General features: G+C 45.2%; 1 protein-coding gene across 2 annotated transcripts in view; it reads left to right on the forward strand.

Annotated features, from left to right (window-relative positions):
* Positions 1–16,993, forward strand: part of Slc12a8 (solute carrier family 12 member 8) — a 166,939-nt gene that overhangs the window by 21,077 nt on the left and 128,869 nt on the right. For both annotated transcript variants that reach the window (XM_031363721.1, XM_031363722.1), the window contains 2 exons: positions 958–1,152; positions 11,009–11,240. In XM_031363721.1, the coding sequence (XP_031219581.1) occupies positions 958–1,152; positions 11,009–11,240 (427 nt within the window). The remainder of the gene's footprint in view (positions 1–957; positions 1,153–11,008; positions 11,241–16,993) is intronic.

Below are 16,993 nucleotides of genomic sequence, written 5' to 3' on the forward strand. Positions count from 1 at the left end.
ATCGGGGCTGACCTGGGAAGAGACTGTAAATAGACACTTAGCTGGAGATAGGGGCTGACCTTGGCCAATAGAGACTGAGCAAGTATGGAGATAGATAAGCACAAGGCTGTGAGTACTGCAGGGCTCAGAGGAAGGGTGCTAGTACCAGCCACCAGAGGAACAAGTCCTGAAGACTGAGTCTTGGTCCTGGACTTGGTCCTGGTGTCCTTCGTTACCCTTGTGGCCCTCATCACTGTGCTGTCTGGCATTGGCGTAGAATAAGTAGAAAGAGCTTTCTAGGCAGGAGGCTGGTGTGGCTAAGAGGACTGCAGAGGGAGGGAAGGAGGAAGGGAAGAAGAGAGAGAGACAGACAGAGAGAGAGAGAGAGCAAGTAAGCATATCCTTTCATGCTAGGTCAAGATTACCTGTATGGTAGATTTGCAGGCTCCTGGTAGATCTCTCTTTAAATTTTACCTTTGTATGTAGGAGTGTTTGCCTACATATATGGGTACCACATGTATGCCTAGTACCTGAGGGATCAGGAAAGGGCATCAAATCCCCTGGATCCCCTGGAACTGGAATTAGAGATGGTTATGAGCCACCATGTGGGTGCTGAGAACTGTACCCTGATCCTCTGAGAGAACAAGCAGTGCTCTTAACTGCTGAGCCAGCTCATCCCTCAGCCCTGCTGGCGACTCTCTTGACATCCCTCAGCCCTGCTGGCAACTCTCTTGAATTGCCTTCCCTTTATCAACATGTGGGATGAAGCCGTAGAGTTTGAAGGGTGGACTTTCCACCTGAAACTTTGTGTGGGCCTTAGCTCTCCTGGTACTTTGCACTTCTTTTCTCATCGTCCTTCGTGGTGCCCCTCTGGCCTATGGATCACCTCGTGGGTAGAGGTGCTCAGGGCTTCCATCTCGAACAGCCCTAAGCAAGATGTTTTTCCTAACTCTGACATACCTCCCCCTTCTGCCGCAGGGAAACACAGGTGTGCTCCTGGGCTTGCTCCTGGTGTCCTTCGTCATCCTTGTAGCCCTCATCACTGTGCTGTCTGGCATTGGCGTCGCCACAGAGCATGGTGGGATCGGCAGTGGCGGCGTCTACTCCATGATCTCCTCAGTGCTTGGTGGGCAGATGGGAGGCACTGTAGGGCTGCTGTATGTATTTGGACAGGTGAGACTGTAGCAGGAACTGACTTCTTAACTGTTCATTTGCCATTGTCTCTCTTCACTTCCTCATTTGACCCCAGGGGATACAAGGGTTAAAAACAAGGGCCCCACTTGACAGAGGACCACACTGGGCTCTGAGGAGGAGCTTGCACCACCAGTCCTGAACTCTAGAGCTCCTGTCTCCTCCCACCTCTGCCTCATGACTTCCTAGGGTGACCAGGGTCAGGGTCTAACAGCTTTTCTTGGAGGGGCGTGCATGGCAGGCAGCTTTGCACTGTAGGTAGGCATTGTACCTCTACCAGAGGCCTCTACTATGGTGGTGAGGCTCTGGCAGGTCTGATGGGTTGAGTGGCCTTAAGCAGCCACGGGCCCCTTAATACTTCGATTGAGGCACAATCCAATGAGAAGGCCACATTGCGGTGGACAAAGCCAGAAAGGAAATCAGCAGGCGAGGAGAAATGTTCAGGTTCATCTAGAGTTTATTTAGCTGAAGCACAGGGATGGGACACAGGGATGCTGGGAAGACATTGAACATTAAGAAGCAGCTTTTGTAACTGTGGCTTGGACCAAAAAAGGGTTTTATGGAAAAACAAAGAGTAGTGGGTAGTTGAAAAACAATTAAAAAAGAAAATAAAAGGGGTTTGTTACTTTTCACTTTAGGCAGGCAGCAGAGGCACAGATCAGCATAAATACATCATATTCTCTAACAGCACAGAACCGAGGGCATGAGTCTGTGGTGAATGTGTGTTTATGAGTGTGTGTGTATGTGTGTGTGTGTGTGTGAGGGTATGCATGAGTACGTGAGGGTGGTTGAGTGTATATGCATGTGTGAGGGTGTGCATGAGTATGTGAGTATGGATATGTGTGCATGAGTATGTGCATTAGTATGTGAGAGTGTGTGTGTGCATGAGTGTGTGCGTATGTGAAGGTGTACATGCTATGTGTAGGACAGGTGCACAGGAGGCACCTCATTACTTGCTCCCAAAAGGCAGTTGCTTTTTTGTTTTGTGTTGTTTTTTGAGATAGAGTTTGTCTATAGCCCTTGCTGTCCTTGAACTCACTTTGCAGACCAAGATGGCCTTGAACTCAGAGATCTGCCTGCTGGCACTAAAGATGTGTGCCGCCACTGCCTGGAAAGTCAGTTGTTTTTATTGGAGAAAGATTTGGAAATATGGTATATGTTGAACATCCATAATTAAAAAACTCAAAAATCCATACTACTCCAAAAATCCAAAACGTTTGAGCACAGGTTGTATTGAGCGTGGCTTACAATTTTCATATTTTGAAGCTGGATGTGGTGACCCATGCTTATAATCCTAGCATCTGGGTGGTTAGTGTAGGAGGGCTGTGACCATTATTAGGTCAGCCTGGGAAAATAGTAAGACCCTGTCTCTAAAAAAAGAAAATCATACCAAACAAAAAACAAAACAACAACAGAAAAATCCCTACCAAACCCAACCCAACCCAACCCAACCCAACCCAACCCAACCCAGCCCAGCCCAGCCCAGCCCAACCCAGTCAACCCAACCCAAACCAACCCAACCCAACCCAACCCAATCAACCTAAAGCAAGACAACTCAACCCAAACCAACCCAAACCAGCCTAACCCAACCCAACCCAACCTAACCCAAGCCAATTAACCCAACACAAACCAACCTAGCTCAGCCCAACTCAACCCAGCCAAACCCAGCCCAGCCCAACCCAATCCAGCCCAATCCAGCCCAAACCAATCCAGCCCAGCCCAGCCCAGCCCAATCCAGCCCAAACCAATTAACCCAACACACACCAAACCAGCCCAGTCCAGCTCAGCCCAACCTAACCAAACCCAATCCAGCTCAACCCAACCCAACCAACTCAACCCAACTCAACCTAGCTCAACCAAACCAAACCCAACCAAAGTAAACCAAAGCTCTCGCACAATAGAAAAAAAAAAAAAGCAAGCAAACAAACAACAAACCCCAACAACTTTCAGACTTTGGAACTTTTCTGAAGCTGGATATTCACATGAGGAAAAATGCCTAATCAATGCAAAATTTACAAGTTTCAAAAGAGTTTGATACATGCATTGCCCCTGTGACTGCCATTTTCAGATAGCTTGCAGTCATCGCCAGCCTGCTTCACCACCCTATGGGTTGTAGGGAGACGCTTTCCTACTCTGTCCTGTAGCCACAGTGGCTGCAGGCTGGTCATATGGACAGCCTCACTTTCTACACTCTCTGGGCAGACAAATGAGGACAGGGGCTGAACACCCAACCCAGTGAGGAGAGGATACTGGGTCTCTCAGCTATTGTTAAATGGTCTGACTGGAAGGAAGTTTCATCACAAAGTTTGCCCAGCATAGGCAGCTGTGGTTGAGAAATTTCAGGGCCTGGGCTGCTGTCAGCAGTCTGTGTAGTCAGTACTGATGGGTCCTTGGCTGTCCGAGCTCCTTTGGGTGGAGTCTCTTGCCAAGGGCCTTACCCTTCGGTTCTTCTATTGGCTTCTGGGTTCTATCTGCTCCAGCTTTGCTGAGAGGATGTTGGTACACACTCCCGAGGGATGCTGGCCTGCAGCTTCTGTGAGATGCCTTTGTCTGCTTTTGGTATTGTGTTAACACTGCTGTAAGGACTTACTTGGTGGGAGTGGGGGGGTTCCCCTCTCTTCTAGTCTTTGGAGATATGTAAGGGTTAGCGTTAACTCTATAAATGCTAAGTAGAACACGTCGGTGCCACTATCTGGTCTTGGGATTCTTGGTTATACTTGGTTTAAAATTTCTGATTATTAGCATATTCTCTCCCTGCACAGGAGCATCCTGACTTCCTGTTTTGTGTAATGTTGGCAGGTTGTGTCTTTCTCCATGATTATCCACTTTATCCTGGCTCTCTGGAGTATGGGATATATATATATATTAACTGTTCCCCTGTTCTCCTCTTTATTTCTCTAAATCTGGCAGTAGTAATACTTCTTTCATTCCTTACTTCAGTCATTTGAATTCATCTCTCTTTTTGATCAATCAAGATAGATTTATCCACAACCTCTATTTAATCTTTATAGTGAAATATTATTAGGTTTTCCTCCTTTTTTAAATATATAATTTATTTTTATTTTATATTCACTGATGTTTTGCCTGCATGTATGTCTTTTCCAGATGTCAGAAGCCCTGGAACTGGAGTTATAGTCACATTTGAGTTGGCATGTGGGTGCTGGGAATTGAACCCAGGTCCTCTGGAAGAACAACCAGTGCTCCTAGCTGTTGAGCCATCCCTCCAACCCCATATGATTTTCATTGTGATGTTTTTTCCTGTGAAATTTTTTTTTATCAGCTCTTCCACTCCCCCACCTCCCTGCTCCCTTCCCGTGGCTTTCCATCTCCGTAGTCTTTTTTCTCCGTTCATGTCACATATCAAACACAAGATGTTTTTTTGGAGACAGAGTCTAACTATGTAGCCCTGGCTTGCTTAGAACTCACTGTGTAGACTATGCTGGTCTTGAACTTACAGAGATGTATCTGTCTCCACCTCCTGACTTCTGGAATTAAGGTGTGGGCCATCATGTCTGGGTATTTTTTTATCTTTAATTATGTACATGTGATGGTGTTGGTGAGGGATTGAGCACATGAGAGCAGGGCCCGTGGAGGCCAGTAGAGGGCACTGGATTCCTGGAGCTGGAGCTAATAGGTTGCTGGAATCCTCTGTAATGTGTAATATATACTATTAACCACTGAGCTGTCTCCAGCCCCTATATTTTAAAACTACTATTATTAGTTCTTTGAGAATTTCACTCAGTGTGTTTTGATCATATTCAAACACACCCCAACTCTTCCCAGATTCATCCCTGTTCATTATCCACTCACCTTTGTGTCTTTTTTTCCTCTGTAGTTTAGGCTGACCTTGAACCCATGGTGAGCCTCTCACATGCTAGAATGTTAGGCCTAAAACCTCTAATGCCTGATTAGAATCATGACTTTAAAAATCTTGCCATGTAGGCTCGAGAGACAGCTCAGCAGTCAAAAAAGAACATCGACTGCTTTCCCAAAAGACCTGGATTTGATTTCCAGCACCAACAGGTGGTCAGGGGATCTGACTCCCTCCCTCTTTTGGCCTACATGGGCACCAATTACCCAAGAGGTGCACAGACATACCCACAAGCAAAGCACCCATCCACTAGAATAAAAATTAATAAAATTAGTAAAAAGTCCCATATGAAACAACAAAAACTTAAAAACCATCTTGAATGTCCTATACATACCTATATATACACATGCCTTTATACGAACCTTCCTGCCTCAAGTGTCAAGCCTGGCTAGCCACCTATTCTATGGGACCAGAATGGGCAAGGCCAGCTAGGAACCCTCCTATGTGCCTGTTCCACTCACCTGAGTCCATCTGAAGGGCCTCTTTGGGCTCCTTACTTGGATGTGGCAGTGTTGACTGTGTAAAAGCATTTATCGTGGCTAATGTGTTCTGTGCTGGATTCCCTACACCAACAGTAGAGGAGCAGAAAGCTTCTGAAGACCAGACCAAGGCTTAGAGCTTTCACTGTGAGACTGAGCAATCCATACTGGCTGCCTACTGCAGCCTAGATTAGAGCCTGACAGAGGGTGTGGAAGGGAGGAGCAGCCAGCTTCTGCTCAGGTCTCCTGAACATCTGATTCATTCAAAACAAATACCCTGGGCTGGATGTTCTCTCCTAAGAAAACAGCCTCTTCTCTTTCAAATGGTGACCACCCCACCACATGTGGCAGGGAGCGTCAGACGTTTCCACGTTGAGAATGGTAAAGAAAGAGGAAAGTCCTTTATTGTAAATGTCAGGAGGTAATGAAAACACTCTTCAACCATAATGAGCTCTGGGAATGTTTACAGAAACTCAGTAATGCTTTCCAAGGAAGAGCAACTTCCCAGCCTGGATGCCTTCGGACAGCTGGCTTGCCCTGGGAAGGCCTGGGGCTCAGACCCGCCCTGTGTCAGCTGTCCCAAGCAGGATGTAGGCTAAGGCTTGAGCTGTGAGCCGGAAGCGAATATACTTCCTGCACATGGGGGCTGATGCACAGGTTGCACTTTTTTTTGCTGAGATGGCCTCACTTTGTAACTGGGTACAAGGTACTTCTGACGACAGTACACCCCTAATGTACCCAGGCATTCCAGTTCTGTGGAGATGGATGTGTCTACCTGTTAGAAATGTAAAGGCAATACCATAATCTCTGATGGCGTGTTGGCTCTTCCCTCTCCCCACTCGGGATCTCACTATATCGTCTAGTCTATCTGAATGTTGCCAAGTAATCCAAGCTACTCTTGAATTCACAATCCTCCTGTCTACCTTCTGGGCTTTTAGACAAGTGCTCTCATTTCTAACCTTGACTATCAACTTGGTCAGATACAGAGGAAGTAAAGCCCACTTCTTGCTGTGTCTCTGAGGGTGAACAAGAGAAGGACCAAAAGCTGTCCTGGCTGTGGGTGCCACAGCCTGGTAAGCTGAGGGTCGGATCTCAGAGGGAGTTAGAGTGGATGATGAAGTCCTCCTCAGCATGTGCATGAACGCCACCACCTATGAACAGCAGACGCCAGCTTTGGTGGCCTTTCAATGCAGACCCTCACCGGGGACCTCTAGGGAGCTGCCAGACCTTGGCTTTAGACTGGTGCTGTCCCTCTTGTTGCGAGGCTTTCATCAGCTTAGATTTAGCTACCATGCATTTGTCTGGTTTCCCAGCTTGTAAATGACCATCACAGGACAACCTTGCCTTTGACTGTGCAAGCCAACTTGATACATCCATTTTGTAATTGCACACACATCCGTTTGTTCTGTTCCTCTACAGAACCCTGGCTGGGGGAGAGTCCTTATGCTTTTTTATTTGTGTTCACCTAGGGACTCAGACTTCCTCCTTCCTAACTAAGCAGCAAGAGGGTGTGGTTGATAACGTATCATGTTGTCAGGGCTTTTCCAAGCCAGATTTATCTGAGTTAGTGAGAGAGAAAAATACAGTAGTAATTTAGGCCACAGACATTGACATTGAAAGTCAGTGTATCACACAGTATTCACTGAGCGTGTGCATCATGCTTTGCAAATGGAAGATATTGAAGACATGACACAAACATTAAGATTTTTTAGCATGTGTCTTAGTCAAGGTTTCTATTCCTGCACAAACATCATGACCAAGAAGCAAGTTGGGGAGGAAAGGGTTTATTCAGCTTACTTCCACATTGCTGTTGATCACCAGAGGAAGTCAGGACTGGAACTCAGGCAGGTCAGGAAGCAGGAGCTGATGCAGAGGCCATGGAGAGATGTTCCTTACTGGCTTGCTTCCCCTGGCTTGCTCAGCCTGCTCTCTTATAGAACCCAAGACTTCCAATCCAGGGATGGCACCACCCACAAGGGGCCCTACCCACTTGATCACTAATTAAGAAAATGCCCCACAGCTGGATCTCATGGAGACACTTCCCCAACTGAAGCTCCTTTCTCTGTGATAACTCTAGCCTGTGTCAAGTTGACACACAAAACCAACCAGTACAGCATGTATTTGTGATGCATGAACCTGCGTGATTATGTGCTTTCCTATGTACATGTGCATGTGTGTATGCATGCATGTGAAGGCCTGAAGTTGACACTGATCTTTTCTTCTATAACTCTTTATTTATTGAGGCAGGGGCTTCTTGCTGAATTCGTACTTCACTAATTCCGGCTGGGAATCTCTGGAGATCCCCTTCGTGTGCCTCCTAATGGAATGTTAGGATTACCGTTGACCACCACACCCGGCCAGCTTTTTCCTTGGGTTCTGAATATTAGCCTTCTCCCCTATGCAGCCTTGTGCTTTAACCACTGAGCCGGCTTCCCACCCCAAATATTTTGCTTTTAAAGGGTGTTTGTATTCTTGCTGCAGGAGACAAATTTATAACCATGAAACAATAGTAGAATCTGGACCCTGATAACTGAATAGTGCTGTGGGTAAGTGGGAGGCCTACTGAGAGACTTGGGGGATAAGAACGAGTTCATGGAAAAGGAAGAACTTGAGTAAGCTTGAACTGTATTTGTTCCTGGATAATGGCAAAGGCAGGGCCGCACTGACCAGCAGAGCATGGGGCTGAAGGAAGGTGACTGACACTGATGATTGCACAAAACGATCTTCATGCCATAAAAGTTCTATGACATTTGTTTATTGTGCATTTGTATATGCATATGTGTGTGGTGTATATGTGTGTATATGCAGGTATATGTGTGTGGTGTACATGTATGTATGCATGCATCTGTGAAGATGTGCATGTGTGCATATGTATGTTGTGGGTATGCATGTGTATATACATTTATGTGTGGGTATGCATATATTGTGTAGTATGTATATACTGCATGTATGTGTGAGTGTGTATACATATATGCATGCATGTATGTATGTGGGTGTGCATGTGTGTGCATGTATGTGCGAGGATGCTTATGTATGTATTCATGCATGTATGTGGGTGCTAATATGTGTATGCATGTATGTGTGCATGTGTTTGCATGTGTGTGTGTATGTATGTATGTATGTATGTGTGTGTGTGGCTGTGCATGTGTAAACCAAAGGACAACTTGCAAGAGTGACTTTCTCCTTCAACCCTGTGAGTCCTGGAATTCACACTCAGGTCATTAGGCTCAGTGACAAGTGCCTTGGTCATCAGGCTAAGTGCCTCTACCTGGTGAGCCATCTTGTTGGCCCCACATGACACTTAAAATTTTTTTTTAAGACAGAATCTCACTGTGTGGCTCTGTAGGCTGTGATGGCCTTGAACTCACAAAGATTCACCTGCTTCTACCTTCTAAGTGCTGGCATTACAGTGTATACCACCAGACCCAGTTCATGTCACTCTTAACTATTTGTTTGGACCTGCCTTTCCCATATTTCCAAAAAAATGCAAAATTATGACTCTAGACAAATATAAGATAATCATGTACCAAGCACACAGTATATGAATGAGTGTAGCAGTAAGATGTTCCAGAGTGCTGAGTGAGGTGTGGAGGCCAGAGGGACACTTTAATGAGAAAATGGGGATGAGTTAGCTGGGTTAGATATCAAACTAACAACTACCTTATAGGACTGTGAATCCTAATCCTTTGGGCTGTCTGGTCACCAGGCAAAAGTTATTTCTGTATCTGCTATAGATTGGAAGAAACCAGTCTGTAAGTTAGTATGTAACTTCACTTAGTCTGGGATATTTACTGCCAATTCGATCGGTAGAGAATGGTGATCCAGGCTCTGATGTCACCTGGGAGGCCTGTGGTCACCTTTGTCACACATCACATTGAAAAGATGTGCCTCTCACTCTTTCTTATTTTAGTTCTAAATTTTATATTATCTATTTATTTGAGACAGGCTCATGCTATACCTCCCTGAGTGGCCTATGTAGATTAGGCTGGCCTTAGCTTTCAATTAGCCTCCTGCTTCTGCCTCCTGAGTACTGGAATTATAGGTGTGTGCCATCATGCTTGGCAGCTAGATAATTAAAAAACTAATACTGCCAAGAATTGTGGCTTATGTCTATAAGTCTAGGGTTCAGAAGGCTGAGGCAGGAGGACTACTGTGAGTTCGAAGCTAATTTGGGATATATAGTGAGATCTGGGTCAGCCTGGGCTACAGTGTTAGACCCTGTCTTAAGGAACCAAAACCAAATGATACCAACCAAACCAAATCACCACACTTACAGGCTGGGAAGACAGTTTACTCAGTAAAGTGCTTCGTTTGCAAGCCTGGGGGCATGAGTTTGATCCCCAGACCCAGTATCATCAAGGTATGGTGGTATGCACTAGAGAGGCAGAGGTAAGAGGATCCGTGGGGCTACTGGTCAGTCAGCCTAACATACTTGGTCAGGTCTAGGCCACTGAGAGAACCTGTTTCAAGAAAGAGGTGGACTTGGACACACACACACATACACACACACACTCTTACATACATACACACACTCAACACACACATACGCATACTCATATACCCATACTCATTTACCCACATACACTCACATGAACATAGTCATACATATCCATCCATCCACTCACACACACACATCCACACACACTCATTCACACAAACTCATTCACACACACATATATATATACACACACACTCACACATTCATACTCATTCACACACACAAACACACACACTCACCTAGACACACTCATTCACACACATACCCACACTCATTAACACACATACATTCACATGGACACAGTCATACACATACATACATCCACTCACACATACATCCACTCACACATACTCATTCACACACATTCATTCACACACACTCATTCACACACACTCACTCACACATTCATACCCATTCACACACACAAACACACATACTCACCTACACACCCTCATTCACACACATACATACACTTATTCACACATGTGCATGCCCTCACATACTCATCCACACATATACATACTCACACACACATGCTCATTCACACATACACACTCACATACACCCACACTCACATATACAGACACTCATTCACACATGCTTATACATGTACTCTCATTAAAAGTACTGGCATTTAGATGTTTGTGGGAGCATGCTTCTGTGGCTCCGAGGACCGAGCCCTGTGTAGACATTTAGTTCTTGAATAGTGCAGGCAGAGAAGACCAAACGCCTCCTGACCCAACATCTCATAATTGTTATGTCCTGTTTACCACTGACAGCTCTCAGCCCAGGGCTTATTCTTCTCTTGTTCAAGATGTGGATGTGAAATGGGGCCTGAGTCAGGTTCCCCCGTAGAAGAGTGGGTTTGACCTGACAGACAGAGCCACAGACAGAGCCACAGGACTGGTGCATGTGTGTGTCCGTGAGCAGGCAGATCTGCTGCTGATGCCTCTCTGTTGCTGGCTCTCCCCACCGGGGAATGCCCGGCAGTGTGTTGCAGGTGCCATGTACATCACTGGCTTTGCGGAGTCAATCTCAGATCTGCTGGGCCTCAGGAACATCTGGGCAGTGCGAGGAATTTCAGTTGCTGTGCTTCTGGCTTTGCTGGGCATCAACCTGGCAGGTGTCAAGTGGATAATCCGCCTCCAGCTGCTGCTGCTGTTCCTGCTGGCTGTCTCAACCCTGGACTTTGTGGTGGGCTCTTTCACCCACCTGGACCGAGGTAAGCCTGGGAGTGCAGTGCTTTGTAGATACGGATCCTGGACCCAGGTAAGCCCTGGAGTGCAGTGCTTTGTAGATACGGATAGGTCTGCTTTTCAGAGTACCCTCCCTCTCCTGTGGGCTGCACCTCTGACTAGGGTAGGCTGGCCCTAATCATATGAACAGGTCCATCAGGGTTCAGCTCCCTGGGCTCGGAAGCCCCTCCACACACACACACACAAGCACTTCCAAACACACAAATGTCCCCCTACAGATACTGCCCCCACATTCACACATAAACACACAAATACATATGGAGACACATACACACACACACAGAGACACAACACACACATTCACAACAACCCACCTCACTCACATATAAGCACACAACACACATACACACACACACACACACACACACACACACACTTTTACTTCATATATTTCCCATGATTCTGTTTCTGTCTTTTCTATTAAAACAAATATAGATAACACAACTTTGGCCAAACAAAAGTACAAGCAGGTGAGCAGAGACCAACTCCATAGCAATGACTGGAACACTGAGCAAGAAAGAAATGTAGGGACAGAGAGGAAAACAGACTTCGATGTTATCTTCCAGGTTATTTTAAGAATGTGATGTAAATATATGTTTCGGGACATGGTGGCACCTGTATGTAAATATTTGCGAGGCTGAGGCAGGAAGATTGTGAACACAATACTGAGAGCTTATCTTGTAAAACAGAGCAAACTATGACAAGTGTTGACAGTTGTCATTTCATAGAGATGGCTACTGAAATGCTCCATTATCTGTTGCTTTATATGCTAAATTATTTTTCAAAATAAAAATGTGTGATCCTTATCTAAGCATAAAATGATCAAGTGGCCAGTTAGAACTTTTTACTCTTTGGGATAAAGTAAATGGTGTATCTTTTTCTTTTCTCCTATTCTATTCTATTCTATTCTATTCTATTCTATTCTATTCTATTCTATTCTATTCTATTCTATTCTATTCTATTGAGACAAGGTTTCACTATGTGGCTCTAGCTGTCCCAGAACTTACTATGTAGACCAAGCTGACCTCAAACTCAAAGAGAGCCACCTGCCTCTGTCTCTCAAGTACTGGGACTAAAGGTGTGCATCTCTATGCCCAGACATGTTGTAACCATTCAATGAACCCATCACTGGCTAATCCAGTGATTCTCAACCTGTGGGTTGTGTCTCCTTTTGGGGTCGAATGACTCTCTCACAGGGGTCACCTAAGACCATCAGAAAACACAGATATTTACTGTTATAATGAGGAACTGAATTAAAGGGTCACAGCATTAGGGAGGTTGAGAACCACTGGTCTAATCTAACCCAGGGTTTCCTGGGCTTCATGGAAGCCTAGCTGCATGAATCCAACATCCCGTGTCTCTAAAAGTCTGTAACTTTGCCACTTTCTGATTTGTGTTGTTTGTCGTCAGCATACACAGCTGTCACCAGGATGCTGGAGTGCAATACTGTGCACTCCAGGATCTCGGTGTTTAATAGACACTAGTCTTTAAAGAGAGGGAGAGGGGACCAACAGATATGTTTAGAATACTCTTCAGCCCAGGCAGGGACCCATGATGCTGGTGGAGGTGATAGTCACTGTGCCCGGGTACCTGCCATTCTGGGCATTGTGCTATTTGTCACAGCTTGTCTTACATAGCTCCTGCCAGGACCTTTGAGATGGGAACGCTGATATCCATTTTACAGACAGAGAAAGGTGCAATATTTGTGCTGATGCATGGCATGGCTGGGGTTTGAAACCAGATACATTGCTATAGCCAAGCTCATCCTGGGGTAGGAAGTGGCCTGTTTCATACAATAAGCTCGTCTGCTCTCTGCTTTTTCCCTTGGCACTGTGTTCTTCCTAGTCTTGCCTGTATTAACAAACAAGCTGTACACACCATTATAATTTTATTTTTAATATGCCTTTAGGTGTGTGCCTGTTCGTGTATACATCACAGGTGTGCAGGTGCCTGCTGGTATCAGATCCCTTGGGTCTGGAGTTATAGATGGTTGTGAACTGCTTGACATGAGTGCTGGGTATCGAACCCAGGTCCTCTGGAAGAACAGCAAGGGCTCTTAACCACTGAGCCATCTCTGCAGCACCTCCAGTCTTACCTTTTAAATGCTGTTGGCTGTAGACTGGCCAGCAGTTGGTACATACTGCTATTTCTCCATATATTGTAGTTCCAATGCCAGAAATAGCACATCCTCTGATGTTCCCCACTGACATCCAGAAGGGCTGACTCCTATACAGAAGGGGTCCCAGGACCCACTCCAGTGCCAACCCTGGCTCACCTGAAGTGCTACAGCATGCTCTCTGGGGCTTCTCTGCTGGAGGGACAGGGTACTTTTTCCTGGCCTTGCACCATCCTGCAGCCATGGCTCTCACTCTGAGGGAGACAGACAGGCCTTTGGCTGCTGAACTGTCTCTGAAGGGAGAAACAGTCTACCCAGTCCCAGACTCCCAGGTGCCCGCCCCCTCTACTGACACAGTTGCTAAGAGACCACAGTTGACTGACAGGGCAGTGCTGCTGGCCACCTCAAACTTCACTAGACTCATGTGTTTTCCTTCTCCATTGAAGGCTTTCTTGGCTGCCCTTCTAAGTGACTCCAAGTGCTTCTCCTCCTTTCTGGTCGATACATTAGCAGGGTGTAGTTCCAGCTGAAATTTATTTTCAAGAATTCCCATAGCAACGGGCATCATTGGGTTTTATCAAGCAGACTGTTTTCCCTGTAGTTAAAAACCCCAAACTGAAACCAGACCATAAACTTTTACAATGGATTTAACAGAATGTCTTCAACTGTTAGAGGGGAAAAAAGACACTTGAAAAAGACTGGAAGGAGCTACGCCCGAGGCTCGCAGGGATTATGGAGTTATGTGTAGCTTTATTACTTCAGTTCTATGTTTCCTTTAGTTGGCTGGGGCTACTTTATTTTTTAAGATTTATTTATTTATTTATTTATTTATTTATTCATCTATCCATCCATTCATCCATCCATTCGCCCATTCATGTGTGTGTTCTATCCATCCATCCATTCGTGTGTGTTTGTGTGTGTGTGCATGTATATGTGTGTGTATTGCCTGCATGTATGTATATATACTGTGGAGGCCAAAAGACGGAATCAATCAGAGTCCCTGGAATTGGAGTTACAGACAGTTGGGGACTACCTCGTGGGAACTGAACCTGGATCCTCTATGTAAGAGCAGTAAGTGCTCATAGCCACTGAGCCATCTCTACAGACTAGTATTATTTAAAAAAAGCATACGTACATAAACACATACACACATACATACATACATACATACATACATACATACATACAAGGGGCTGAAGAATTGGCTGCTCTCATGTCTTCTGGCTTCCATGGGCATCAGACTCACAATGTAGTACACAGACATACTTGCAGATGAAACACACATAAATGTTAACATTAAAAAAACATTTTAAAAGACAAATTTTAGACCTAACATATACTATGGTTCACCTTTATTTGTATTCTAAAGGTAAAACATGCCTATAGTCCCAGGAAGCTGAGGCAGGAGGATTGGGATGAGTTCAAGGTCAGCCTGGGCTACAGGGCGACAGTCCTGTCTCAGAAAAGAAAGGAAGGAAGGAGTGGAGGGCAGGGAGAAAAGCAAGCAGGGGAAGAAAGCTCTGTTGTCTTATGAACTCCCCTAAATCCTGACACCAAAGAGGAAGAGTAAACCTGCCCCTCCCTTGCTCCAGTCTCCCACTCCTGTGGCCCAGGAGGAGATGGGGCACATGTGCATGTATGCTCGTGACAAACACACACATGACTGCTCTTTGTAGAGATGCAGGTAAATTCTCCCTGACCTAGCCACAGTCCCCACTCTGCTCTGAAGCACCTCGGGAACACCCTTCTGTCACTCTGGTTTTTTGCAGTTATAATATCATGCCCCCTTTCCCTCTCCTCCCTCCAAATTCTCCTATGTACTTGTCCTTCCTCTCTGTAAAATGCCTGGCCTCTTCTTTCATTAACTGTTGCTACACGTGTCTATGAACATACATGCATCACAGCCCCTGTTACTGATTAGAAATTGGAGTTTAAAGTCCTGTTACTGTATTTCAGATCTCCCCAGTTCTGGTCCTTTGCAGGTATGGCTGATGTGAACAGCTTGTTCAGATGTGTGTATGAGAGGGTCTGTTTCTCCAGGAGCGAGTCACAGATGGAATTCACAGGAAGAGGGTCAAGTGTGCACTTTGGGTTCTGCTGGGTTCTGTTATACTGCCTTCAGATTAGATTGTTCTGAACTCACACTAGTAGGAGATCCGAGTTATTGATTCTCTGTCTCTTGGAGAACATTGGGTAGGTGTGATCTTTTACATTTCTGCCGTATTAAAAAGTGTGTATTCCTTTTCTATTTGTTTTCTTTTTGTAAACCATTGAAGATAATTTGTTCATTTTTTTTTTTTGCTTCTTCTATTTCTTTTCCCTTGAATTGTCTATAATCTGCCCTTGTTCTTTCTGGCTCGGTTCTCTTCTTCCCCGATGGTTCCTTATCTACCTTAGCAGAGAGCCAGACACAGAGCAATGTCGGCTCAGTTTTTTATTCATGATGGACACTTGCTTCAGATATTGAGGCTTTCCCCTAATGTCATATGCCCTTTAAAAATATATATAAAGGAGTAATATATCCATAAAACACCCATTTTGATCCAAACTATATTATTATAGATTTTTTATTAGATATTTTCTTTATTTACATGTCTTATGATTTCTCCTTTCCCAGTTTCTCCTAAAAAAAAAAACAAAACAAAAAAGCAAAAAAAAAACTAAAACCCAAAACAACCACAAGAACAAACCCCTGTTCCTTCCCCCTCCCCCTGCTCACCACCCCACCCTCTCCCACTTACTGGCCCTGGCATTACCCTACACTGGGGCATAGAACCTTCACAGGGCCAAGGGCCTCTCCTCCCATTGATGATCGACTTGGTCATCCTCTACTATACACGTGCTGCCAGAGCCATTAGTCCCACCATGTGTACTCCTTGGTTGGTGGTTTAGTCCCTGGGAGTACTAGTTAGTTCATATTGTCCTTTATCCTAAGGGGCTGCAAACCCTTCAGCTTCTTCGGTCCTTTCTTTAACTCCTTCACTGGGGACCCTGTACTCAGTTCAATGGATGGCTGTGAACCTCTACTTCTGTATTAGTCAGGTACTGTCAGAGCCTCTCAGGAGACAGCTATATCAGGCTGGATTGTCCTTCCTTCAGTCTCTGCTCCATAGTTAGTCTCTGCAACTCCATCCATGGGTATTTTGTTCCCCCTTTTAAGAAGGAATGAAGTGTCCACATTTTGGTCTTCCTTCTTCCTGAGTTTCTTGTGGTTTGTGGATTGTACTTTGAGTATTCCGAACTTCTGGGCAAATAACCACTTGCCAGAGAGTGCTTACTATGTGTGTTCTTTTGTGATTGGGTTACCTCACTCAGGATGATATTCTCCAGATCCATCCATTTACCTAAGAATTTCATAAATTTATTGTTTTTAATAGCTGAGTAGTATTCCATTGTGTAGATATACCACAATTTCTGTATCCATTCCTCTGTGGAGGTACATCTAGGTTGTTTCCAGTTTCTGGCTATTATAAATAAGGCTGCTATGAACATGGTGGAGCCTGTGCCCTTATTACATGTTGGAGCATCTTCTGGGTATGCCCAGGAGTGGTATAGCTGGATCCTCTGGTAGAACTATGTCCAATTTCCGGAGGAACCGCCAAA

Source organism: Mastomys coucha, unplaced genomic scaffold, assembly GCF_008632895.1.
Source record: "Mastomys coucha isolate ucsf_1 unplaced genomic scaffold, UCSF_Mcou_1 pScaffold12, whole genome shotgun sequence".
NCBI lineage: Eukaryota > Metazoa > Chordata > Mammalia > Rodentia > Muridae > Mastomys > Mastomys coucha.